The 25,896-nt window shown below is 43.9% G+C and overlaps 1 protein-coding gene across 6 annotated transcripts in view; it reads right to left on the bottom strand.

Moving 5' to 3' along the window:
* DPP6 (dipeptidyl peptidase like 6) overlaps window positions 1–25,896 on the bottom strand; it is a 783,790-nt gene that overhangs the window by 202,293 nt on the left and 555,601 nt on the right. For all 6 annotated transcript variants that reach the window (XM_042859184.2, XM_042859187.2, XM_065582727.1 and 3 more), the window contains one exon: window positions 21,967–22,041. In XM_042859184.2, the coding sequence (XP_042715118.1) occupies window positions 21,967–22,041 (75 nt within the window). The remainder of the gene's footprint in view (window positions 1–21,966; window positions 22,042–25,896) is intronic.

Genomic DNA, 25,896 nt, shown 5'->3' with positions numbered 1-25,896 from the left:
GTCTCAGGCTAGGTCTACACTGGGGGGGGGGGGGATCGATTTAGCATAGCTGAATTCGACGTATCCTATTCGACTTACCCCACTGTGAAGACGGCGGCAATTCGACCGCAGCGGCTCCCCCATTGACAGCGCTTACTCCTCCTGACGAGGTGGGAGTATGCCCGTCGATTCGGGGATTGATTTATCCGTCTAGATGAGACGTGATAAATCGATCCCCGAGCGATCGATTTCTACCCACCGATCCGGGCGGGTAGTGTAGACTAGCCCTCGGTTTCCTCACCTGTAAAACTGGGATAACGATACTGACCTCCTTTGTGAAGCAGTTTAAGGTCTACTAATAAAAAGACAACATAAGATCTAGGTAGTAATATTTTCTGCCAAAGTGGAGGCCCCCAAATCTGCACTGGGGTTGGCTAGTGCAGACCTTCAATGGTATTCTGCACAGGTGCAGGGCTCCAGGTAAGAAGATTTAAGTGCAAGATCAAGGCCTGAATGGAATGCAGGAAGCCCTCCCCAAATTAGATTTATAGAATTCTTTCACTTTTAATACTCTTACTGACTAGAGCTGGGCGAATAATTCACAGTCACATAATATCACAGTCAATTCATGTCACCTTTGTCTTTCACCAACTGTCCCTGAATAGCTTGCAATTTTCTCGAGTGTATTTATAACACAAAATTATTCACCCAAGGTGATGTCCCTTCTGTGCAGGGAGCCAGCACTAGGTTTATATACCACCTAGGCTTCCAGTGGGACTTAAAGACTAGCCACAAAATAACAAGAAATATTCACAGAAATAACTCAGAGTGAAATTCACATCCTGCACAGAGGGCGAGCATAAGGTCTATGCACCACTGAAGTCCTACTGGAGGCACAGATGGGACTTAAGTGGTGTATAGCTTGAGGGCTGGCTCCCCACCCGTGTTGGGGACAGCATAGTGGCTAAGGTCCACCTCTCCGCCCCTAGGGGGAATGACTGTGGCCAAGGGCCTCTCCCTGTCTCAGATGGGAAATTTCACCTTGGATTATTTCTGTGACTATTTCTTGGCTTGTTCATATGCAGCTCCCTTAGATGTATTTCATGATGCGGAGACTAGGATTAGGCCTTCGCTGTAGACTCAAGCAGGAAGAACAAGGCTTGGTAAAGAATTAAAATGATAACAAACACCAATATCTAGATGCAGTGTCAGAGGCGGAATACAGAAAATGAGTGACAAAAACAAACTGGCAGAAAAGAAAACAAAACTGTTTGCTAATTTGTGTTTTATCCTCTAAGTGAAAGGCCTACACACTAATTTCTGCCAACATGGAAATGAGTAAGATATAGAGTAATCCTCATCCTCATCTATGGTCTGTTTTTTTAAGTCTTTGCTCCAGTATAAAAGTCCTTTTTTATATATAAAAATGGCAGGAGTGAATGATACGCAGGGGGAAGAAAATCTCCGAAGATTAACACTGGCTTTGAAATCTTATATAAAGTTAATGTGCTCAGTGACATCTCAGAGACACCGAGAATGGAATTCAGAACCGGAGAGAGAAGACCCTAGAGCATGGGCACTCTGCACCTCTTGTGTGTCATGCTTGTGACATAGTGGTGTGTCTTCCTTGAGGAACATGGATGTTTGCTGGGGCACGGTGAATGGCACTAAGAGGGAAGCAGCATTCACCATGGTTATGCTGCTGGTGTACTGAGACCATTGCCTATCATGCTGACCAATATTGTCTCATTGTTTCCCCGTACTCCTCCACCAGTGTGCATCCATCTGTTATTGCTTGTCTCTTAGACTATAAGTGGACAGGAACTGTCATTTTGTGCTGTGTTTGTACAGCATCTAGCACAATTGGGTCCTGGTCAATGACTAACATTCCTAAGAGCTATGATAATGGAAATAATAAATAATAATAATACTTCCTGCATGGCTTATCCCCCATAGCAGCAGTACCAGACTAGGTAAGCAGGGGTTCCTCCACTTTAAACACATTAGGGCTGAGAATTCAGGCTCCACTCTGTTGAAGCACATTTTTATATGAGAAAACCCTTTGATTTACTCCCCTTTCCAGGACAGGGCCCTTTGCGATAGGAGAATGGGAGAAGAAAATAGAAAGAGATCCTATTTCCAAAACTGGGACATGAGCTGCCCAAGGAGGAGCTTTAATTACTGGTTTTAACACAATCTCTGATCAAGAGAGTTCTGCAGGCAGCTACTGAGATTAAAGAGACTTGTTCAAGGTAAACACAGAGCAACACATTCCCTGGAATTAGTCACATAACTCAAGCAAAAGGAGAGCACTTGTGTCATTAAGACTGGAGTTTCTGAGCACCTGAATTTAACTGAGGATTCTTTATGTAGCCAAATTTGGTGTTCTAGAGAAGGGCATTAAATATATTTTTCGGATTTCAGTTATGGGGGGTGGGGGCGGGAGGATGGTGGGGATCAGAAAAAATAGGTTTTAAACTATTATAGGCAGGGCCTCTCTGTTCCTATGGGTATGTCTATACTGCAGCTGGCAGCATGCCTTGATCTAGCGCCCTAAGAATAGCAATTTGGATGTTGTGGAAGAGGTGGTGGTAGAGGTAGCCACCTGAGCTTGGATCAGGGGGAGGGGCAGGCTTAGACTCAGGTGACTAGCCTGTGTCACCACTCAAGCAGCAACATCCTCGCTGCTATTTTTAACATGCTAGCTTGAGTGGAGCTAGCGTGGGTCTGTCTGCCCGGACTGGATGGCTTGCTTCCAGCTGCAGTGTAGAAATAGCCTCTGTATCTGTGCAGTGCCCAGAAAAAAGAATGAATTTCACCTCACAACTCTCAAACTTTGCCTTTCTAGTGCCTTTTCCCTGGGCTCGTCTTTCCAATTTTGAGCTCCAGTTTCAAAGTTTTCCTGTCGACCAAATTTTTAAACAAACCCAATCACTTCTACATACCAATTTTCAGGCCCAGATGACAAGTATGTATTTTACAGGCATGGGGGCAGGCAAAATTGGACTTAACATAGAAATGCAGTTGCAACTATGAAGCCTTCACCACCACCACCCTGCCATAATAGAAGGGATATAATTTTCTATTAAGGTATATAGGCTTTTAGAGTAATTTCTATGAAACTGTATTTATTTCATCCCTATCACAGTCTACAAGACTCCTCTATAAGGGTTTTACTCTACTCTCTTCTCAGACAAATATATAGAAAAATATATTTCCAATCAATTCCTTATTGAATACCCCTTTGCCATCAACCATTTGGAGGAAAATGCACAGTTAGTTCATTTCTCTTTTATTTTTTAAATCACAATCACCCTTGAGGTGTCTGGTAATTTTTGTAAAGGCAGTAATCTCTGTGTGTCTGTTTCGTTTAGTTTTTTTTTTAAATATATTTGAGTTAATGAAAACCAGAATGAAAAATGGTGTTATATTGCCCAAACAAAGCGAGGCATCGTTTTATATCACATATTTTTATCATTATTCTTTTTAATTCCCTCTTTTCTGTTTGAAGTAAATCTAATTTGCTAACCAAAATATTTACAGAGCGAGATTGCTGATTGCTGATATTGATACACGGCACCTCTCTGTACTCTTGCATGACAGGCTAATTATTCCTGACTTCTTGATATTGCTTTCTTGTTCCCCGGCACTGTGGATTTGATTTTACTGATGTATATCTGTAACTGTAAATAAATGGGTAAGAGAATTTGTTGGCTTCTGCTATGTGAACAAAATTGCCCTGCTTCCACTGAAAAATGTACTGTTAAATTTTGCCCTCAGTTATGTGTGTGCAAACCTGCTGAAGGGAATCTTCCCAAATCACAGGGCTTACTCTTTGTCCCTGGCTCAGTTTTCTTTGACCTTTTGGAGAAGAGGCCAGACAAAATCCAACCCTTAGTTTATAAAGTGAAAGAGTTTAATGCTTTAAGAAACTACATGTTCCTATGTAACTGTTGCAGTCAATATATGTTTATAATGCTGTTAATTTCATGCATCCAGTCAATGACACAAACAGTGCATTTCCTAAAATGGAGATGGCAGTCAGAAACTGAGCTATGGTACATCTGTACCTAAAACATTCTTACTCACAATTATAGTCTGGTAAGCCTATCTTTAGAACCAGGCAAACTAGTTGAAAATATAGTAAAGAACAGAATAATCAGACTCATAGATGAACAAGATATGTGGGGGAGCAATCAACACTGCTTTTGTAAAGGGAAATCATGCCTCTCCAATCTATTAGAATTCTTTATGGATGTCAACAAGCATGTGGCCGAGGGTGATCTAGATAGTGTATTTGGACTTTCAGAAATCCTTTGCAAGGCTCTTAAGTAAAATAAGTAGATATGGGATAAGGAGGAAGGCACTGTCATGGATCAGTAACTGGTTAAAAGATAGGAAACAAAGGGTAGGAATGAATGGTCAGTTTTCGAAATAGAGAAAAGGTCAACAGTGGGGTTTGCCACAGATCTGTACTGGGATCTGTGCTGTTCAACATATTCAGAAATGATGTGGGAAAAGAGGTATGTAGTGAGGTGGCAAAGTTTCCAGATGATACTAAATTACTCAAGATAGGGTTAGATGATACTAAATTACTCAAGCTGACTGTGAAGAGATAGAAAAGGATCTCACAAAACTGGGTGAGTGGGCAACAAAATGGCAGATGAAATTAAATGTTGATAAATGCAAAGTAATGCACACTGGAAAAAATAATCCCAATTATGCATACAAAATAATGGGGTCTAAATTAGCTGTTACTATTCAAGAAAGAGATCTTGGAGTCATTGTGGATAGTTCTCTGAAATCATCCACTCAATGTGCAGTATCAGTCAAAAAAGCTAACAGACTGTTAGGAACCATTGGGAAAGGGATAGATAGTAAGACAGAAAATATCATAATACCACTGTATAAATCCATGGTATGCCCACATCTTGAATACCGCATGGAGTTCTGGTTGCTCCATCTCAAAAAAGATATATTAGAATTGGAAAAGATACAGAGAAGGGCAATAAAAATTATTAGGGGTATGGAACTGTACGAGTAGAGATTAAAAATACGAGTAGAGATTAAAAAGACTGGGACTGTTTGGCCTGGAAAAGAGACAAAGGGGAGATATTATAGAGGTATATAAAATCATAATTTGTGTAGAGAAAGTGAATAAAGAAGTGTTATTTACCCCTTCACATAACGCAAGAACCATTAGTCACTCAATGAAATTAATAGGCAGCAGGTTTAAAACGAACATAAGGAAGTACTTCTTCACACAATGCACAGTCAATCTGTGGAACTCATTGCCAGGGGATGTTGTGAAGGCCAAAGGCATAACTGGGTTAAAAAAAATTAGATAAATTCATGGAGGATAGGTCCATCAATGGCTATTAGCCAAGATGGTCACAGATACGACTCCATGCTCTGGGTGTCCCAAAATCTCTGACTGCCAGAAGCTGGGACTGGACAAGACGGGATGGATCACTTGATAATTGCCCTGTTCTGTTCATTCCCTCTGAAGTATCTGGTATTGGCCATAGTAATCAGAGAGGACGCTGGGCTAGATGAACCATTGTCTGACCCAGTATGACCATTCTTATGTTGCTATGTTCATATGGGGAGTGTGTATTCATATTCTTATTCTGCCTATTGTAAATGTCACCTACTACTGAAAATCAAATGAGTCATATGGAGCTACACAGCTAAATGAATGAGGTTTTAGCGTGGTTTTTACATCCAGCGCCATGACAGGGGTATGAGTGGAGGTGCACCATTCCAGCAACCACGGCCATAGGGAAACTGTCTATGCAGGGCTAAGGCATGCAGACCTGAGTCTGGAAGCCCACTAAACAGTGGGTCCTACATATCCTTCAGAGGTTATTTATTATTTGCAATGCAGTAGTGTCTAAGGGCCCCAATCAGAGATCAGGGCCCCACTGTGCAGGATACTGTACAAAACACAGAACCAAAAGATGGTCCATACCCTGAAGAGCCTGTGATCTAAGTACAGGAGCAGCATGCGCGCCCCCCAGCAAATGCCTCCAGCTACAAGACAGTCCCATTCTAACATGCTGATCCATGATCCTATGGGAGTGTGGCATGCTTTGGCTACCCTTCAATCTTTTCACTTAGGGAGCACAAACATTTTCTCTTTGATTGTCCCTGCATAGGGACACATAGAGGCTAAAGAAAGCCCCCCTACCTCCATGCAAAGCCTCCCTACCTCCATCCATAGTATAACACTGTTGCAAAAAATGGGAATATCATTCTGGGATGTATGAGCAGGAGTGTTGTAAGCAAGGCACAAGAAGTAATTCTTCCACTCTACTCTGCGCTGATTAGGCTTCAACTGTAGTATTGTGTCCAGTTCTGGACGTCACATTTTAGGAAAGATGTGGACAAATTGGAGAAAGTCCAAAGGAGAGCAACACAAATGATTAAAGGTCTAGAGAACATGACCTATGAGGGAAGACTGAAAAAATTGGGTTTGTTTAGCCTGGAGAAGAGAGGACTGAGGGGGGACATGATAACAGTCTTCAGTACATAAAAGAATGTTATAAGGAGGAGGATGAAAAATTGTTCTCCTTAACTGCTGAGGATAGGACAAGAAGCAATGGGCTTAAATTGCAGTAAGGGCAGTTTAGGTTGGACATTAGGAAAAACTTCCTGTCAGAGTGGTTAAACACTGGAACAAACTGCCTAGGGAGGTTGTGGAATCTCCATCATTAGAGGTTTTTTCTAACAGGTTTGACAAACACCTGTCAGGAATTACTATTACTTAGCCCTGCATTGAATGCAGGGGACTGGACTAGATGACATTTTGTGGTTCCATCCAGTCCTACATTTCTATGATTCCCTTCTCGTTTTTCACCCATGTTGCAACAGCCAGAATCTTGCTGTTAGTGTTTTGAAAAGCACTATTTTAGCAACCAGTAGAAATGGATGAGAGCGCCAATGGAAGGCTGCTGTCTATTAAATGTCACCTGGAATTCCTCCCAGTGAGCAGTCTTAGCCACTTATCATGTACTTGTTTTATTAAAAGAAAACAGCTTATATTTCGGAGTCATAATTTCCACCACGTTTTTGCAACAAGTTATATTTCCACCCCCTGAGGGCATGTTTTGAAAATGACAGATTCTAAATTTAATCTGGATTTTTTTCAGCAGAACCTAAGGAAGTTAGGCACCCAACTCCTATTGAATTACAATGGGATTTGAGTGCTTAGCCTCCTGGGGCACCTTTGAAAATCACCACCTTCTTGTTTAAAGCAAGACATGCTCCATCATCAATCTGCACTGCGTCAGTGCACGAGGTCACTTTTAAGGGCAAAGCAATATGAAGAGAACATCAAGGGACACATTTTCTTTGTCAGGAATTGGAATGAGCTCCTCCTCATGGTGCTCAGGCATAGTAAATTACAGGGTGCACTTGTGCACGTTTCTTCTTGTTTGTAATTAATAAAGATAGTTCAAAACCAGTCCTGAATGCTTGTTGCTCCAATCACTCTGCAGCTTCTCCTTCAGAAGAACTTATAGATGTCCAACCTGCCTCCAGTTCTGCTCCCACGATCCTGTGCTGGTGGCCAAATGAAAGTTTCCAAGTTAAATGTGACAAGAATGGGAGTGACCGACAAGAGGCAGATAACGGGAAGGAACAAGGGTTACCGCAATTTAATAGTGGGGTTACTCAGATGAAATCCGTACATCTCAGGACAGCTCAAGTTAAATATTTTAATGTTATAAATATATGAGTGACTGAAGGAAGGCAGAGAAAAGGCAGTGATCATTCTTGACTCAATATTCTTTGCTGTAGAACTTGCAAAATATGACATTTGGAAAGCTGTTATTTGTACAAAATTTGAGGACGGCTGTAAAAATTCGGCCCGAAAGGCAACATCAGTCCCTCAAGACTTGTGCATTTGTGTTCTCTCCCTTGCATCATAACATAAATCAAGCTTTAATTAGCCTGAACCAATTAATGTATGCTACCAATGCAGTAAAGTAAAACTCCATATGCTGTTATGTCTGACAGAAATATTGGTATTCATGTATGGACAGTGATTAATTTGTAGTAGCTGTAACATCTGTCACTTCCTCAGATTACTCCTCACACCCCATTGGCAATACAGCGTACTTAATTCAACATGACTGGGAAGCACTGGTTTCCTGCACAAGTTGCACACTTCCATTTTGGCAGTTTGGAAAGATGATTGAAAGCATGGGGTTGCTTTTCAAATTAATTTTGTTGGATGCTTTTTAAAATCACCATTGCCTATTTTGTTCGTGCTCTGCACCCAGCATTGCAAAAAGGGGATCAGGGAATTTACTCATTGTGATTTTGAGATTAGAAAAAGCAGAGAGTATTTTGCAACACATTTGTAAATAGATCAGATTCATAATTTTAAAAATATTAAGCAACATACTTTTAAACTAGTGTCTTAACAATTGACTGGCCTCTAGTATTCTCAAATAATAGCTACTTCCACAGCTATTGAATCTAAAATAAACTATCACACACAAAATTAACCTCATTTGTGTTTCCAGTGCTCTCTTGTTAATACAATACTTTAGTGCTTACAAGACTCAGCTTTTGTTATGTAAATGGAGTTGGAGCCTTTCTGTTCATTCTTATCACTATAAATAGGGTACAAAATAACATGATTAAACAAAAACATGTGACTTTATTGCTCTTTGAAAATGGAGTATTATGAATAAAAAAAGGCATAAGGTGGTTAAAGTACTAGTGGGTTCCAGAAATGAAAGCCAACATTTTCAAACTTGGGTGCCTAAATTAGGCATCTAAATGCAAGTGCCCCGATTTTCAGAAGAGCTGAACACTTGCAGCCAGTTCTCATCAGCTCTAGGACTTGTGTCCCAGTTAGGACTTTTGTCCCAAGATGAACAACCAAAAATACACAAAATCAATGACCTCTTTTGAAAATTTTGGCTGCATCTTCTCTTTGCCTCAGCTTCCTCATCTGTAAAATAGAGACTAATGACTACCCTTTGCAAAGTGCTTTGTGGTCAATGGATGAAAAACTTGACATAGAATCTATGTATAGTTACGGATTCTAAAAGAAGCGACTGAAGTTGCTATATCCATGGAAGGGATCCAACACTGATTAGAAAACTTGATTCATTGTTACCGATAGAAAAAGTGGATTGGCGCCTGGGCCCATGGGTTTCCATGAAATTGCTGAGAGTCTGATGGCAACAAACCAAAGAATGAGGGGGAAAAAAAAATCACTGAATGATTATTGTCCTTCACTGAGACAGGAAAAGAGAACTATTATTGCCTGAGATGCATGCTCACGTGTTCCTGGACATAATCCTCGCAAAACAATTCAGCTGATGAAAAAAGTTTGACATTCTCAAGGCTGAATTTTCGTAGGTATGAGTAAAGCTGCAGTCATTTATCCAGCTAATGTGTGAGTAATTATGGTAGGTAACAAGTACGCATTTTTTCACATTTAGTGGTGCTAAAATGTTCCGGATATGAAAATGGCAATAATCTGAGAAAAGACTGGTTAGAGGCAGAACTTGCTAAATGCTCTTTTTTCGCCTGAGTTTTAGCAATTAGCATTCACTGATAGTCAACATTCCTCTTAAGTTTTGCAGTTGCCAAGTACACAAGGGATCTAGTCTCCATAAGCAAGTACCAAAACCTCCATTTTCACACCCATATAAAATAAAAGGGAATAATTCTCTCTACAGACTAGGTCCCAGTATGCAACTGAACTGGTTAAATCTATTTCAGTTTGCATTCAATATCATGGCTACAGTATTAGCAGTATTACTGGTGATAGCTGTGATAGCATCTAATTTTCAGAGTCATATTTATCATAGTAACAGTCCTTAACTAACTCAAAGGGATGTTCTGAAGATTTATTACTATTTATGCACATTAGTTAGGGCAGTGGGAAGAGTGTGATGTTCCCGCCCTCCATTAATCTTGGGTCACATCTTGGATAAGTGTGAGGAAACCGCTAGGCCTCCCTGCTAGGGTTATGACAAAGTCTTTATCGGCAGACAACGGGAGAAGAACACATTAGTGTCAACAGAGAGAACGGCAATGAAGGACATGCCTTGTGATGGCAATATAAGGGCAACTTGCATTATATATGCAGCAAGGGCACCAGAACCTTTGTAGAAGTGGCGGGGAGGCCATGACCTCCTAGCCCCCCTGGTTCTGGCACCATTAGTGGGAGTGGGAAAAGGAGCAGCCTGTACTAGGAGGAGCTGGAACAGAGCCCCTGCACCATAGGAATTAACCTTGCGGAGAGAGGCAGAGTCTGAGCCACCACCACAGGAAGGTGAGGAAAGCCCCTCTCCGGGGGTGTGGAGGGCAGAGTCTGTCCATGGAGGGGTGGGGTCGGGGTCTGGCCAATGCATGGCAGGGCTAGGGGAGGGAGTGAGGGCAAGGCCCCATCTTCAAGATGCAGATGGGGGGGTGCGTGGGTTACACCGTGCCCACGGGCGGAATGGGGTGGGGGAGGAGAAGGGGAAGAAGACGACTCCCACAGCACGTAGTAGGGAGTGGGGCTGAGTTTCCGCCCCATACCCACAGAAGCCTCCTCCCTTCTTCCCTCCATTCACCTTCTTCCTGCTGGAGCCTCTGACTGTGACTGCCTTGTTGTAGATGTGGCAGCGCAGCATCGTGCTGCCCACATCCATCACCACTGGTACATAGCGGGGGCGGCAGCGGGGCTCGCCAGCCCTTCCTTGCAGCACGGCACCCCCTACAGGCCCAAGGCGGTTGGACATGGTGCGGGCACACACTGGCTGAACCCTGCGAACAAACCACAGCCCAGTGGTGTCCCTATGCCATGGGCTGCCTGGCCGGCTGAGGAGGGAGGGGTGGGCTGAGGAGAGGTAGGAGTTGCCAGGTCAACACAGGAAGCAGAAGGACAAATGGGGCAGGAGTTAAGCAGAGCTCACCCGGAAGTGTTAGCTGCCTTTCAGCCACAGGGGGAAGGAAGATGGGAAGGGATGAGCTCTGTAAAGCCACGGGCCTCTCTCCTCCTCCTCCCTGCGGCTGGAAGCAGCTTCCTGCCCGCACAGGGCTGAAAGGCTGTGGCTGGTCACAAACCCTGGCAGAAATCTGGAGGGCACATTTCATTTGTTAAAAAGTGGGGGGGATGGCCCATCCTCTTTTAAAAGTGGGGGGAGGGGCGTGGCCCCTCTGTTTCCCTCACCCTGGTTCCGGCGCTGTTGATATGCAGTCACTGGCCAATCATTACACTTATGGGCATCTGAGGCTCTTTAACTCAGGTTGGCAGCTCATCTACGAGAAGGACAACTCTGAATACAAATCCTGCATCCACGTTAGCTGCTTGTGGCATCTACTGCACCAGCTGCTTGCACGAGAAAGTGGGAAAGGCTCTGCACAAACCTTTCTCACTTAAATCCATTCATAGTGCAGGTTGTTCAGCTAACTCATTCAAATCATTTAACTCATTTAACCTAATCGACTCACCAGAGTCCTGTGGTGATGGGGAAGGGGTGAGGGGACAGGCAGAGGATGCAGCTGGCAGTCTCTTCGTCACAACTCTGTACGCTGGCAGCCTCAGGGTGATGGTCATTCTCCACAGATCAGGGCAGATCTGGAGCCGGTATCCTCCTGAGGTGACAGAGCAGGCCTTTTTAGGCACAGCGCTGCTCTCCCCAATCTGGGGAAAGGGGACTGAAAAGGAACCCTAAACATTGCCTGCCCTTTCCATACCTGACAGGCTACTGCTCCTGGCTGGTCATCCCATTCAGCAGTCAACGAAAAACAAAGATTCATAGGTTGGGTCATGGAATGTCAGAATTCTTCTCGACAGTGACCAAAGACTGGAATGAAGAACAGCCCTTCTTGCCAAAACACTGGAGAGGTATAACATAAACGTTGCTGCCCTCAGTGAAACCAGACTGGCTGACGAGAATCACCTTGAGGAGGTGGAAGCAGGCTACATTTCCTACAGGCCGAGGATGAGCTGAGATAGTTGGGGTTAGGGTATAGTCTGACATTGCCCACAAGGTTGACTTGCTCCCCAAGGAAGTCAATGATTGACTTTATAAAACTTGTCCAGAGAATGGTATGCCACCATTATCAGTGCTTACGCATGGACAATGACTCTCATAGATGAGAGAAATGAGATATTTTTTGAAGATCTCACCAGAGCTACACCAGGACAAGCTCATCGTCTTTGGAAACTTTACTGCTTGTGTGGGAGTCAACTGACACATGGATCATTGTGCTAGACCATCACAGCATTGGAAGGTCAAACTCCAACAGCCAACTTCTTCTCTCCGAGTGCCAACGAATATAAGACAACTTGGATGTATACCAGTCAAAACAGTGGCACATGCTGAACTATGTAATTGTGTGGTCTAAAGACATTAAAGATGTGTACATCACCTGCTCTTTGAGAAGTACCGGATGCTGGTCAGACCATCAGCTTGTGAGAAGCATCATGTCACTACACTCCTCACCAAAGTGCCCCAGAAGATGCCTCACACTACCAAAGAAGATCAATGTGGCTGATATGAATGACCCCAGCAAACAAGCAAAGTTGGAACAGACACTAGAGACTGTTAGCTGAGGTCCCAGAGAGCTCCTCAGCCATTGAGACAACCTGGCAGAAGTTCAGAGTTGTCACATATAATTCATTATCCAAGGTTCTTGGCTTTGTAAGGCAGAAACACCAAGAGTGGTTCAATAAGAATGACCTTGAGATAGACTGGCTACTGGAGACCATGCACACCACACACAAATCCTACCTCTTGGAAAATAAATCAGCAATGAAGGAGACCAAACATATACTACAAACCCAATTAAGGCTAATGAAGAACCACTGATGGGAAGAGAAGGCTGCAGGACTGCAGGAAGCAGCTGACAAGATGGCATGAAGGAATTCCACGAAGGTCTCTGTGCTGTGTATGGCACCAAATCCAATGGTACAGCCCCTGTCCTCACAGTAGATGGTAACTAGCTTCTCTCAGACAAAGACAATATTCTCTCTCGTGGGAAGAGCACTTTGATAGTCTCCTGAATGGTCAAGACACTACGTCCGATGAAGTCACTAACTCACACCTGCAGCATCCTGTCCTGGAGGAGCTGTCCATGGCCCCTTTAGACGAGGATACTAAAGCCATCAAGCCTCTGTCCACAGGCATGCCTGCAGGCCTCGATGGTATTCCACCTGAAGAGTACAAATGTGGAGGTGCACACCTGGTCAGAAAACTCACCAGCTTTTTCAAGACTATATAGGAACAGGGTATAGTGCCCTTAAGGATGCTTTCACAGTTCATCTAGACAAAAGGAAGAAAAGCATATCTAGCTGTGAAAACTATCATGGACTCTGACTGCTGTCTACAGTGGGGAAGATTCTTGCATGAGTTGTCCTCAACAGGCTTGTCTCTCACCTAGTGAACTCGGTATATCCAGAATCACAGTGTGGCTTTCCTACTGGCTGTGGCACCCTGGACATAATTTTGTGAACAGAACAAGGACGTGTACATGGTGTTTTTTGACTTGATAAAGGCCTTTGACATGGTGAATTGTGAGGGCCTGTGGAAACTCCTTCATAAATTTGGCTGTGCAAAGAAGACGAGTGCTATCATCCATTCATTTCACAATGGCAGGATAGCCAGGGTGATGGAGTGTGGTAACTCATCAGAAGCCTTCTCTATCACCAATGGCACTGAACAAGGATGCATAATGGCTCCAGTCCTCTTTGTCATTGTCTTTTTAGCCATGCTTTTATTTGCATTCCAGGACTTTGATAGAGGTGTATACATCTGGTTCCGATTGGATGGGTGTCTATTCAATCTACAGTGACTCCAGGCCCACACTAAGGTTAACGAACAGCTATTAAGAGAGCTCCTGTTTGCTGATGATTCTGTCCTCATTGCACACATGTTCAAGGACAATCAATTTATCATGGACTACTTTGCCTATGCCTCAAAATGCTTTGGTTTCACAGTCAGCCTGAAAAAGATGGAGGTCATGCACCAGTCAGCACCAGGCCACCAACATCACGAGCACCACTAACCCATTGTCAAAAATGACAACACACCCCTTAAATAGGTCAGGAAATTCTTCTGTGAGGGTAGCATACTTCGCAGCAACACCCTGTTAGATGATGAGATCACTCAGTGCCTAGCAAAGGCCAGGCCCTGGAGGGAGCATGAAGTCTGCCTCAGAACCAAGATAAAGATCTACCTCACTGTTGTGCTCAGCTCGCTCCTCTATGGCTGTGAGACACGGATGCTCTACCGACGCCACATCAAACAGCTGGAGAGCTTCCATCCTCGCTGGCTAAGATCCACCTGCAACACCAAGTGGCAGCACAGGATCCCCCATACTGGAGTCCTTGAGAGGTGCCAAATCCCTGGCATCAAGAGTGTGCTCATCAGGGCTTAGCTTCACTGGGTCAGACATGGGGTCCGCATGGAGAACTCCCATATACTGAAAGAGGTGCTCTACAGCCAAGTGAGCACAGGAACCCAGACTAAGGGTCAACCCATCCTCAGATATAAAGACACCTTGAAGACCATGAAAAGCATGAAAGATAGAAATTAGAACCTGGGAACTTGTTGCACTGGACAGACCCAGATGCTTTTGAGGAGGGATGTGTGAGGTGTCTGCAGGAGAAGAAAGCATTTTGTAAGGCCAACGCCTTAAACCCACTCCCCAACGACGACTACATTTGCAAGACATGCAACCCCATTTTCAAATCCCAGATTGGACTCGCTTCCCATGTGAGAAGCCATAAAAACAAACACACCCAGAACTCAAGTCAGCACTAGCTGAACACACATCCACCAATGCGACAGGAGGATCCATCCTTCCATAAACATTAGTGCTTTGAAGGCAACAATTAATTTTTAAATGTTTATTTAAAGTAGGATAAGTGTGTGATTGGAGTCAAAAGCACAAATCTAGGCCTGGAAAATATTCATGTGAGTGCGGTTTTGTTGACACAATTTTTCACAAGTTCTAGACCCGAAGCTGAGATTTATTTAATCAAGAAACAAAATTCATTGAATAGCAAAACGGCCTAGTTTTTTTTTTCTGGGTGGACATAGAAGTAGTTTATAAAATTAAATCATCTAGGCCCAGAATGAGCAAAGCACATGCTGAAGTCTGCTTGTGCTTGAAGTTCAGCATGTGCTTAAGTGCTTTGGTCAGTCATGGCTCCACAGAAGGAATACCATGTGACCAGTAAAGCTATTTACATAGTTATTTACTGTTTGGAATTGACTAAGCGCAACAGTTTGTGAGTAGCCTGTAGGAGCTGGCATTTGTTCACAAACTTTTTGTCATGCAATGCTAAATTAAACACACAAACAAAAACTTTGTAAATGATCCTGGGCTCTATGACAACTTGAAAACAGAACAAAAGGCTGAATTCACCAAATAAACTATTCTCAACAGTTGGACCAGCTCTAATTATAACAATGATTAATTCTTTATAGTTTTCAGCAATATAAAATGAACTGCTTTAGCTGCAAAATAGATAATAGTGTCTGTTGTACCAGCCATAAAAGTCCCTAAGTCCTAATTGTTGTGCAGAAAACTCTAGTAGTTTGGTCCATATTAATCAGCTTGGATTCCCTGGATATTATTGTTCTTAACTAGCTCACACACAGTAATGGACTGCTAAATTGGAAATGAAGAACAAATAGCTTTAAAAAGGATCTGGGCAATTTTTTTCCCCCTTGCTGCCACATTACAATAATAGCCATTCATAACAAAAGCAATTAAGTATTCTCTATTTAATATCTCATTGTGTCACTCAGCAAAACCACTTTTCTCCTCATTTACTTTCCTCTAGTTCTTTTATTACCAATTATACAGACTCCACTGGTTATTCAGATTACCAGAAGAACTTGCACAAGACTATAGTTTATTTTTTTTAATTATTATTCTTTATATCCAAAAAGCTATGGATATGGGACAGAATACAGAAAAGCTGTCTGTTTGCCAGGATATTTTAAAATTCAGTCACTAAAAGCTATATTATCCATAAACATGCTGGGCATGCAGTTTGAGTGGAAATCATAACCCAGCAGGACCCTTTGAGATTCTCTGACGACAGGCGTTGCAGAAGTTCAAATCATTATAACTTGCATGAGTGGCACATGCCCAACCTGAATGGAGCAGGGTCAGTTCAATAGACTGCAGTGTCAGCTCTTCAGGAGCGTGTTCCAGGAGTACAGCTGGCAAGTGGGGGCGGACAACATGCAGAAAGAAATGGTGAAGAAGACTGCCCTTTCCTGACACCCATGATCCAAGTATGGCCTCCTGCCAGAGCATAAATCTGCTGAGCTGGCCTTGAGATTTGATGTATTTAACATCAAAGTGCTATGGCACAAACATCCTATGCCTATGCATTTCGGAGGCACTGAACTTTTTGGCTAGAATCCAGGCACATTTTAAGAAAGAGGAATCCCAAAGAAAAGCCAGCATGCTAGTGAGTATATCCCCTTCTATCCAAACTCCGTTGAATTCCAGGGGGCTACGGCCTTTGTATCTGATCACCCAACTGACATCCTACTGTTTTAGTTCCAGGTCAGAACCAAACGCAAAGGGGCTTTCCTAGCTGAAATAATGCCAAAGTTTCAAATGGTGGTGTTTTTAAATTTTGGTGCTAAGACAACCAAACTCTAATCTAAATTTAATCCAGGATACAAACACCACCTGCTCCTCCCATCTCTAGCAAATATATTACCTCTATCCAGGGCCGGTGCTACCATTAAGGCGAACTAGGCGGTTGCCTAAGGCGCCAAGATTTGGGGGCGCCAAAAAGCGGTGCCCCCAATTTTTTTTTACAGCATTCCTCCCCGAGCGCGCAGTCGCCGCTCCACTTCTCCCGCCTCCCAGGCTTGCGGGGCCAATCAGCTGTTTGGCGCCACAAGCCTGTGAGGGGAGGAGAATTAGAGCAGGGGCGGCGTGCTCGGGGAGGAGGCGGAGCAGAAGTGAGCTGGGGTGGGGAGTTGCTGCACGGCTCCCCGGGGGGGGGGGGAGCTGCCACGGGGGGGGGCGCCTCAGGGCGGCGGGGGGTGGGCGGGGAGCTGCCGCAGGGCTGGGGAGGGGGCGCAAGGTGGAAGTTTCGCCTAGGGCGCGAAACTTCCTTGCACCGGCCCTGCCTCTATCCTATACAAAAAGCTGCACTGAGGTTGCAAGGTTAGGTGCTCAAGAGTCAGGCAATTAGTGACATAATCAGCTGTTTGGCGCCACAAGCCTGTGAGGGGAGGAGAATTAGAGCAGGGGCGGCGTGCTCGTGGAGGAGGCGGAGCAGAAGTGAGCTGGGGTGGGGAGCTGCTGCACGGCTCCCCGGGGGGGGGGGGAGCTGCCACGGGGGGGGCGCCTCAGGGCGGCGGGGGGTGGGCGGGGAGCTGCCGCAGGGCTGGGGAGGGGGCGCAAGGTCGAAGTTTCGCCTAGGGCGCGAAACTTCCTTGCACCGGCCCTGCCTCTATCCTATACAAAAAGCTGCACTGAGGTTGCAAGGTTAGGTGCTCAAGAGTCAGGCAATTAGTGACATAACTCTGCCCCATATTACAATACAATACAGGCTGCCCGATTGAGGCAGCTTTAAACTGGATCAGTACCAAGAGGACTTAACCAGGGTTGAGGATCTGGTGCAGTGTACCTTTAACTCAGCCTCTGTGCATCTCACAAGGTCTACTACTGCCCTGGCTTTATCCCTGCTCATTTACAACCTCAGATGGAGTGCAGGGGATGAGGTCAAGGTTCTGCTCTGTGCACCTTGATTCAGTCAGATCCCAGGTGATGACCCTAATTATAAAGTTAACTTAGCTGCGTACATTTCCTTAGCTGAGCACTTACTGAGCAAGCAGAATAAAATCTACTGAGCATGCTCAGCACGATTTTGCAATTAGGATTAGATTTTTGTCTGTAAATGTCGATAAACATAGATTACACTGCACACAAACAAACCGATGAAAAAATATTTCCATGAATAATAATTAAAATTTAGAGATAGGCAAAATAAGATACGTGCTGCTTGAGAACTTCTTAGTTTCATTTAAGGATATTTACTTTGTATATTTTGACGTGATGTTGACAATTTGTGTTTTAACAGTTATAAAGCTTTTATCTTTTTGAATCTCAACATCTGTGGTCATTCAATAATTATTGTCTGACACTTACTCCCACCCATCCCCAGTCTGTGACATTCCTACCTTCCTGCAATGGAGAAAACTTAAATCAATAAAAAATTTAAAAAAAATGCTTACAAATACACATAGATATGATCTGTTGAAATTATCAACAAATAAAAATCAAATTCTGCCAAGTCTTCCCGTAAGCCAGTCAATGCAAAACCAATCTCGTCTAGAATAAAACATGCACAATGGTGACCTTTTCCATGTCAAACTCTTAACTTCTAAATCCCAGCCATTTTGACTCTAGCATTGTTAAAGTTGCAAGAATTTTTTAATTTTTTTTTTTATTTTTTTTACAGAATGAGAAAAGTGTAAACCTTTTTTGCATAAACTCAATGCTTTTTTTGTCTCTGTCTTCACAAACAAGGTCAGCTCCCAGACTACTGAACTGGGCAACACAGTATGGGGAGGAGGTGACCAGCCCTCTGTGGAGAAAGAAGTGGTTCAGGACTATTTAGAAAAACAGGACGAGCACACGTCCATGGGGCCAGATGCGCTGCATCCGAGGGTGCTAAAGGAGTTGGCGGATGTTATTGCAGAGCCATTGGCCATTATCTTTGAAAACTCATGGCGATCGGGGGAGGTCCCGGATGACTGGAAAAAGGCTAATGTAGTGCCCATCTTTAAAAAAGAGAAGGAGGAGGATCCGGGGAACTACAGGCCAGTCAGCCTCACCTCAATCCCTGGAAAAATCATGGAGCAGGTCCTCAAGGAATCAATTTTGAAGCACTTTGAGGAGAGGAAAGTGATCAGGAACAGTCAGCATGGATTCACCAAGGGCAAGTCGTGCCTGACTAACCTAATTGCTTTCTATGATGAGATAACTGGCTTTGTGGATGAGGGGAAAGCAGTGAACGTGTTATTCCTTGACTTTAGCAAAGCTTTTGATATGGTCTCCGTCAGTATTCTTGCCAGCAAGCTAAAGAAGTACGGGCTGGATGAATGGACTGTAAGGTGGATAGAAAGCTGGCTAGATCATGGGCTCAACGGGTAGTGATCAATGGCTCCATGTCTAATTGGCAGCCGGTATCAAGCAGAGTGCCCCAACGGTCGGTCCTGGGGCCGGTTTTGGTCAATATCTTCATTAGTGATCTGGAGGATGGTGTGGATTGCACCCTCAGCAATCTTGCAGATGACACTAAACTGGGAGGGGTGGTAGATACGCTGGAGGGTAGGGATAGGATACAGAGGGACCTAGACAAATTAGAGGATTGGGCCAAAACAAATCTGATGAGGTTCAACAAGGACAAGTGCAGAGTCCTGCACTTAGGAAGGAAGAATCCCGTGCACTGCTACAGACTAGGGACTGAGTGGCTAGGTAGAAGTTCTGCAGAAAAGGACCTATGGGTTACAGTGCACGAGAAGGTGGATATGAGTCAACAGTGTACCCTTGTTGTCAAGAAGGCTAATGGCATTTTGGGCTGTATAAGTAGGAGTATTGTCAGATCGAGGGATGTGATCATTCCCCTCTATTCAGCATTGGTGAGGTCTCATCTGGAGTACTGTGTCCAGTTTTGGGCCCCACACTACAAGAAGGATGTGGAAAAATTGGAAAGAATCCAGCAGAGGGCAACAAAAATGATTAGGGTGCTGGAGCACATGACTTATGAGGAGAGGCTGAGGGAACTGGGATTGTTTAGTCTGCAGAAGAGAAGAATGAGGGCGGATTTGATAGCTGCTTTCAACTACCTGAAAGGGGGTTCCAAAGAGGATGGATCTAGACTGGTCTCAGTGGTACCAGATGCCCAAATAACTGCTTGTGATGCCTAAAAACTCATTTGAACTTTCAGATTTAGAAAGGAGCATCCTAACTTAAGTGTCCAGGTTTGTAAACAGGGACCATGGCAGTAAAAGCAGAGATACAGATTACATACAAATGGCTGTAAAATCACAAGTGTGAAACATTCTGATATCTTTGCAAAGAGTGACTCTTCATCCTTAAACCTACCATTTTTCTTTTCTGATGGCATGAGGCATCAGGAGGGAGCGCAAACCATGAAGAGATGGTGCTCCTTACTTCTGCATGTGGACAGAATCCTCCATCCATCCAACCATCCATCCCTGGGAAAGGTTCTCCACCTCCACACCCCTGTCAAAACTCCTGCCTGGGAGCCTATTAAGAACCCTTCATGGATCTGAGACTGCAAGTGTGGAGAGGGGAGGGGCCAGTGGAAAGAACGCACCTTGCCTCTCCCTTGCAACAGGAATTCTGCTGAAAACAGGGAACCTGGTTTGATCCTCAAGGGCCCCTGAACTGGTGTAGAGTCGCAGAGCTACTGTGTAAAAGGATCCTGGCCTCTTGTATATCTTCTGAGGTCTGTGCAGATTTCAGGGAAATGGGAAGCTGTTGGCTTTGCTGCTTCTTATGCAGGGATGCAAACCGCACCCTCACTCTCAGAAGAATTTGGAGAAAACCGAGACACATCTTGGGAGTTTTCTCCCCCTGAGCTTTTTTGTGCTGTTTAACCCCGGAAGCGGACAATGTGGGCCCAGCATTTTTGCTGGCAGTATCTAATCCACTCCTTTCCTCCATGTCTGTCATAATTAACAGAGACACGGTCAGGGGATTCTCAGGGGCAGATTCTGCTTGCTTGGGTAAGTGTAGCATTAGGCAGTCTTCACTGTGTCAGTATTTTTTTAATTTAAGAAAGTTGTATTGCCTTCCAAGTCTGGAACGGCTCACTCTGAACTGTGCTAACCTTCTGTGGAAATGTACATTAAGAAGGGTTTTAAAGTAGCATATGGTGACATATGCACTAAGGACCATTTTCCAGTAGGCAGCCTCCCACATCAAGCAGCCTTTAAAATCACCCTCAAAGATTCCACCACAATTTTACCTGACCTTCATCTAACAGCACCAGGCATGATTCTCCTGTTCCTTATCCCACTGGGGATTAGGAATAACTCCAGTGAAGGTATTGGAGTAAGCAAAATGAGAACCGGGACTAGAACCTCTACTAAAGCAGCAGAAATGTGCTGGCCCTTTGGGTAATTACGTCATTATACAGGAAAAACCAACAACCCCTCCACAACAGGCAGAGTGGATGATTTCCACTGTGAGTTTCTGGTGCTACTGTAAACTCTGAAAGCAAAACTTGTGTGGTTTATAGCATCCCCAGATAGGACTACACACCCATCACTCAGAACTTTCAGATTTTATATATACAAGATTTAAAAGGAAAACGAAACATTATGGAAGCCCAAAAGGAACATCCACAGCCAGGCAATGTCTCATTTCCTCTTATTTAATGATCATTTAAAAGTAACCAAACTACAATTTTCTCTTTTTAACTTGAAAAAAAAATAGCCCTAATCTAAAATTTAGTAGCTGCGAGAGGTGAATTTTTATGGATGATTTATGTATAAATCTCTGAAAAAAGGGCTTTATAATGAAAGTGATAGCTCAACCTTAACTGCAGCACTGGGAACAGTGACACTATAATGAATGTATTATTTCAGTTGTGGGAGATACTGACAGTTGCTTTTTGCTCCTAGGAAGAAATGTATGGGATGACTTGAGGAAGGAGTCATGGAAAAGAATTACACTACAGGGGAACAGAAATCCTTGTAGCAAAGACATATCCTTACAATCTCCCTCCCAAACCTTATAAAACTCTGGCATTGACAGTGTTACCCCATGGTGTTATTTATACCTTTCCCCTCTATTAGATGGCAGTGACACACACCTGGAGAATATATTTTATGGCAGTGAGGGGCTTTTCTTTCTTTCTTTGTTTTATAATGATGAATGAAGTTAAATATTGTATCAGAATCAAAGTGGGAAAAGTGATTAATTGTATATTGCCAATGAAATCAATGTACTTACTGGTTCAACGTCAAATGCATAAAGCGCATACTCCCGATCAGGTGACACTTCATAGCGAATGGCCTTTAAGGAGACCTAAAAAAATAATCAGATGTTAAAATACAAGTGATTTTTTAGTTCTAAAGCCTCATATGTCAAACTATTTTCATGCTCATCATGGGGGGAGGGAGGGAAGTATTGTCTGACTTCATTTTTTTAGAAGACACTTGTAAATCCTACTTTGTCTTGATAAAAAGGTGAACAGATCATACACAGCTGTGCATGTCCCCTTACACTTGCACACCCTGTGGAGACTCAGCACCATGTCTCACTCACGTGTTTTTCTCCCCTGCTCATGTCCTTCCCTCACACTAATGTCCATCTACAGTGCCACATAGGTGTAGTCCTATGCAAAAAGCTGATGAGGTGGGAACTTGGTGCGAATGAATGTCAGGATGGGGACAGAAAACACAGGATAGTAAAAATTGGAGAGGACTCCGTTCTTCTCTTTCCCTCAGTGGCTGAGCCTGTGTTGTTGTCTTCTCCTTAGTGTGTAAGCTCCTGAGGCAGTAACCCCTGCGATCTTCTATACCTGGGACATGCCCAGCACACTGTTGGTGCTGCATAAAAGCTACATTGTGACTTCAGCTATGTGCCTGCCCCATGGAGTAAGCACCCCCCTTGCATGCCTATGCAGACTATCTCGGGCCTGACAGCATAGGAGTAAACAGGCCTACTTATTGGTTTACTTCTTCCTGTAGCTGAAGGGCAGGAAGTGAATGAGAAGCAATGGGACATGGGAGAAGCCTTGGTTCCACCCAATTCTCCCCAGTCATTGGCTGAGGTATTTGAGCCACCAAATAGGGGTGGGGGAATAGTAAATCACTGCTGGGACAGGCCAACCATAAAGCACTACCGCCACCCACCCCTAGTGAGAGCAAGGCAGAATCAGGGTCGGGATTGTCCCTCACAGGGATCTCTGAGTCACCATGTCTCCCAAGATTGGTTCTGGGGTGATGTAGTTTATGCGTCAGCCTTTTCTGAGGGCTGAGCCTAAAATTAGCCCTAGCATTACCATTAATATACAGCAACTCCTGATACTAGTCTGGCGATGTCTCTTCCCTCCTCTGCTTCTAATTTGTCTAGTGCAGATGTCCCTTCCCCTTTCCTCTGTGTTTTAATATGCAGTGCCAGCTCCAACACTGCCAAGGCCAAAGAGAGGTCACTCTAATATGCCTTTCATCCTCTTGCTTTTAAATCCTTTTCTTCCACATAACAAATTGGACGGAATTTTTTGAGAGATTACCAAGAAACACAATGAAGTAGGCTCTTGGACATAGTGCAAGCAGACGGTATCACACAAAAGAGTCCTTCACAAGGTCAGCGAGCGGGTTCGAGTTGCATGAGTGCATTAAGAATCAGACGAGCTATCCAAAGGCAGAGGGCAGTGAAAGCGGTTTAGACTGGAGGGGTGCCTGTAGGAGTGTGCCAGGCAGCACAAAGACAGATTTTGTTTGCTGATATATTAATAATGCGAAGGAAGGAATCTGTGCCAAGACAATGAAAGTTTCTCTGACACAAGACTAGGATGAAAGAAGTGGGTGGATGGGATTGAAGGAATAAATCAATGTAAACAAGATGGATAATAAAATCCATGACAAACTAGGCAGTATAGAAGCATAGGCAGATACGATGCTTATACCATACAGTTTAAGGTAGTGAGACAAAGAAAAAACAACCAAAAATGAGTTGTTCCTTCAGTGGCTATATGATAAAACAGTGCATGAGAAAAGGGTCTTCCCCAAAGAACACATCTAAAATCTCCAGCACGAGGAGCAGTAAAGAGAAAGTGAATACAGCTTTGCAGTGTTTAGAGACACGGTCCCAATGTAACAGAGAGGAAGATCTTCTAGTGCCAAACAAAGGAGGACATATTCAGAATATTGTGTGAGGTCCTGCATACCGTATCATCAAGAGTTATTGTAAGTCATAGTATTATTGTAACATCTGAATAAGGTAGAGCAGGGGTTCTCATACCAGGTCCGTGGACTGCCATCAATTGGGCTGGAGAACCCACGTTGGAAATCTGCAGAATTAAATATTTTTTGGGGGGAAAACAAAGTAGTAGGGGCCTGGGGAGTTGGAAGGAGGGCTAGTCTGGAGACTATCTTTCTTTTATGGTATGGCCAAAAACTAAGAACCAATGGAATACAGAGCAGACAGTGAAAGGCTATTTGAAGCCATAGAAAATAAAACTCATGAATTCAGCTAAGAAAAGTCAGCTATTAAAGGAATCTAGTCAATTCCTCTATACAGAGCACAGCTGATGCTCTCTGTGGGGAAAAACAGCATAGAGCAGTTATAGGAACAATTATTACATACAGTTGGCAGAAAGTATTCAACAGAGACAGCCTGCTGGTCTAGATCCAGCACGTGGTGCTGTCACGCTGAGAATGAATGACAATGAGCCTCAGTCTGTTCATGGGCTGATGGGGCTCTTAGGCCATATTAGAGGGAGCATACACTGTGTGACAGTGCTCCGCCCTGACCCGAAAGGCACAACCCACAGGTTCTGGAGAAACTTCCATTCAACAGTCATTGCCAGGGAACAGAGGCACCTCAGCATGTGGCCTTTGAGGCTAGTGGGAAATGAATACGGAAAAAAAACATGGGGGTTTCCTAGGAGGAAAGCATGAAATATTTGCTGTATTATAGAGCTGAACTACTAAACAAAGAAATAGCTGGATGACTATGGGCTTCCTTGCAAGCTGAAAATATGAAAACCATGGTTTTAGTATTTTCTTGAAGCCAAACAGATTTCTGAACAAGGCTTTCTTGTGGGGTTTTTTTTTTCAGTCCATAATTTCCAGAGCTCTTTTTAACAGCTGTTAGAACAAAGCTAAGGTAAGTTTAACATAATTATCTGTTTTTGCAACCAGACATATTTCTGGGATCTTGGAAGGAGAAGAACCTTTGACTGCACCAAAACTTAGAGGAACAAAAGTTTGCGGTCAAAGGACAGTGGATTCTTTGACAGTGCTTTGCACCATTCCAGCCCTGCAAAGCAGGCAAGAAAGCAGCTCTACCAGCCACGGGGGGATTCCCCTGCATACGGGAATGTGATTGTTGGCTGGCAAAATGGCCTCTTGATGGATGTTTCCAATCAGTGCAACTTAGAGCAAAATGGCTTAGGATTGGGAGGATAGCACATATGGCTAAGAGAAGGCCCAATCCCTCCAATATAGGGGGGCAACATTAGGTAGTAAACACTTCACTTTGAGGCAGCAGGCTTTCACAGAATCATAGAATATCAGGGTTGGAAGGGACCTCAGGAGGTCATCTAGTCCAAAGCAGGATCAATCCCCAACTAAATCATCCCAGCCAGGGCTTTGTCAAGCCTGATCTTAAAAACCTCCAAGGAAGGAGATTCCACAACCTCCCTAGGTAACCCATTCCAGTGCTTCACCACCCTCCTACTGCAAAAGTTTTTCCTAATATCCAATCTAAACCTCTTCCCACTGCAACTTGAGACCATTATTCCTTGTTCTGTCATCTGGGACCACTGAGACCAGTCTAGATCCATCCTCTTTGGAACCCTCCTTCAGGTAGTTGAAAGCATCTATCAAATCCCCCCTCATTCTTCTCTTCTGCAGACTAAACAATCCCAGTTCCCTCAGCCTCTCCTCATAAGTCATGTGCTCCAGCTCCCTAATCATTTTTGTTGCCCTCCGCTGGACTCTTTCCAATTTTTCCACATCCTTCTTGTAGTGTGGGGCCCAAAACTGGACAAAGTACTCCAGATGAGGTTTCACCAATGTTGAATACAGAGGAATGATCATGTCCCTCGATCTGCTGGCAATGCCCCTACTTATACAGCCCAAAATGCCATTAGCCTTCTTGGCAACAAGGGCACGCTGTTGACGCATATCCAGGTTCTTGTCCACTGTAACC

The sequence above is a fragment of the Chrysemys picta genome, chromosome 2 (assembly GCF_011386835.1).
Source record: "Chrysemys picta bellii isolate R12L10 chromosome 2, ASM1138683v2, whole genome shotgun sequence".
Classification (NCBI taxonomy): Eukaryota; Metazoa; Chordata; order Testudines; family Emydidae; genus Chrysemys; species Chrysemys picta.
This window is presented reverse-complemented; position numbering and strand designations above follow the sequence as displayed.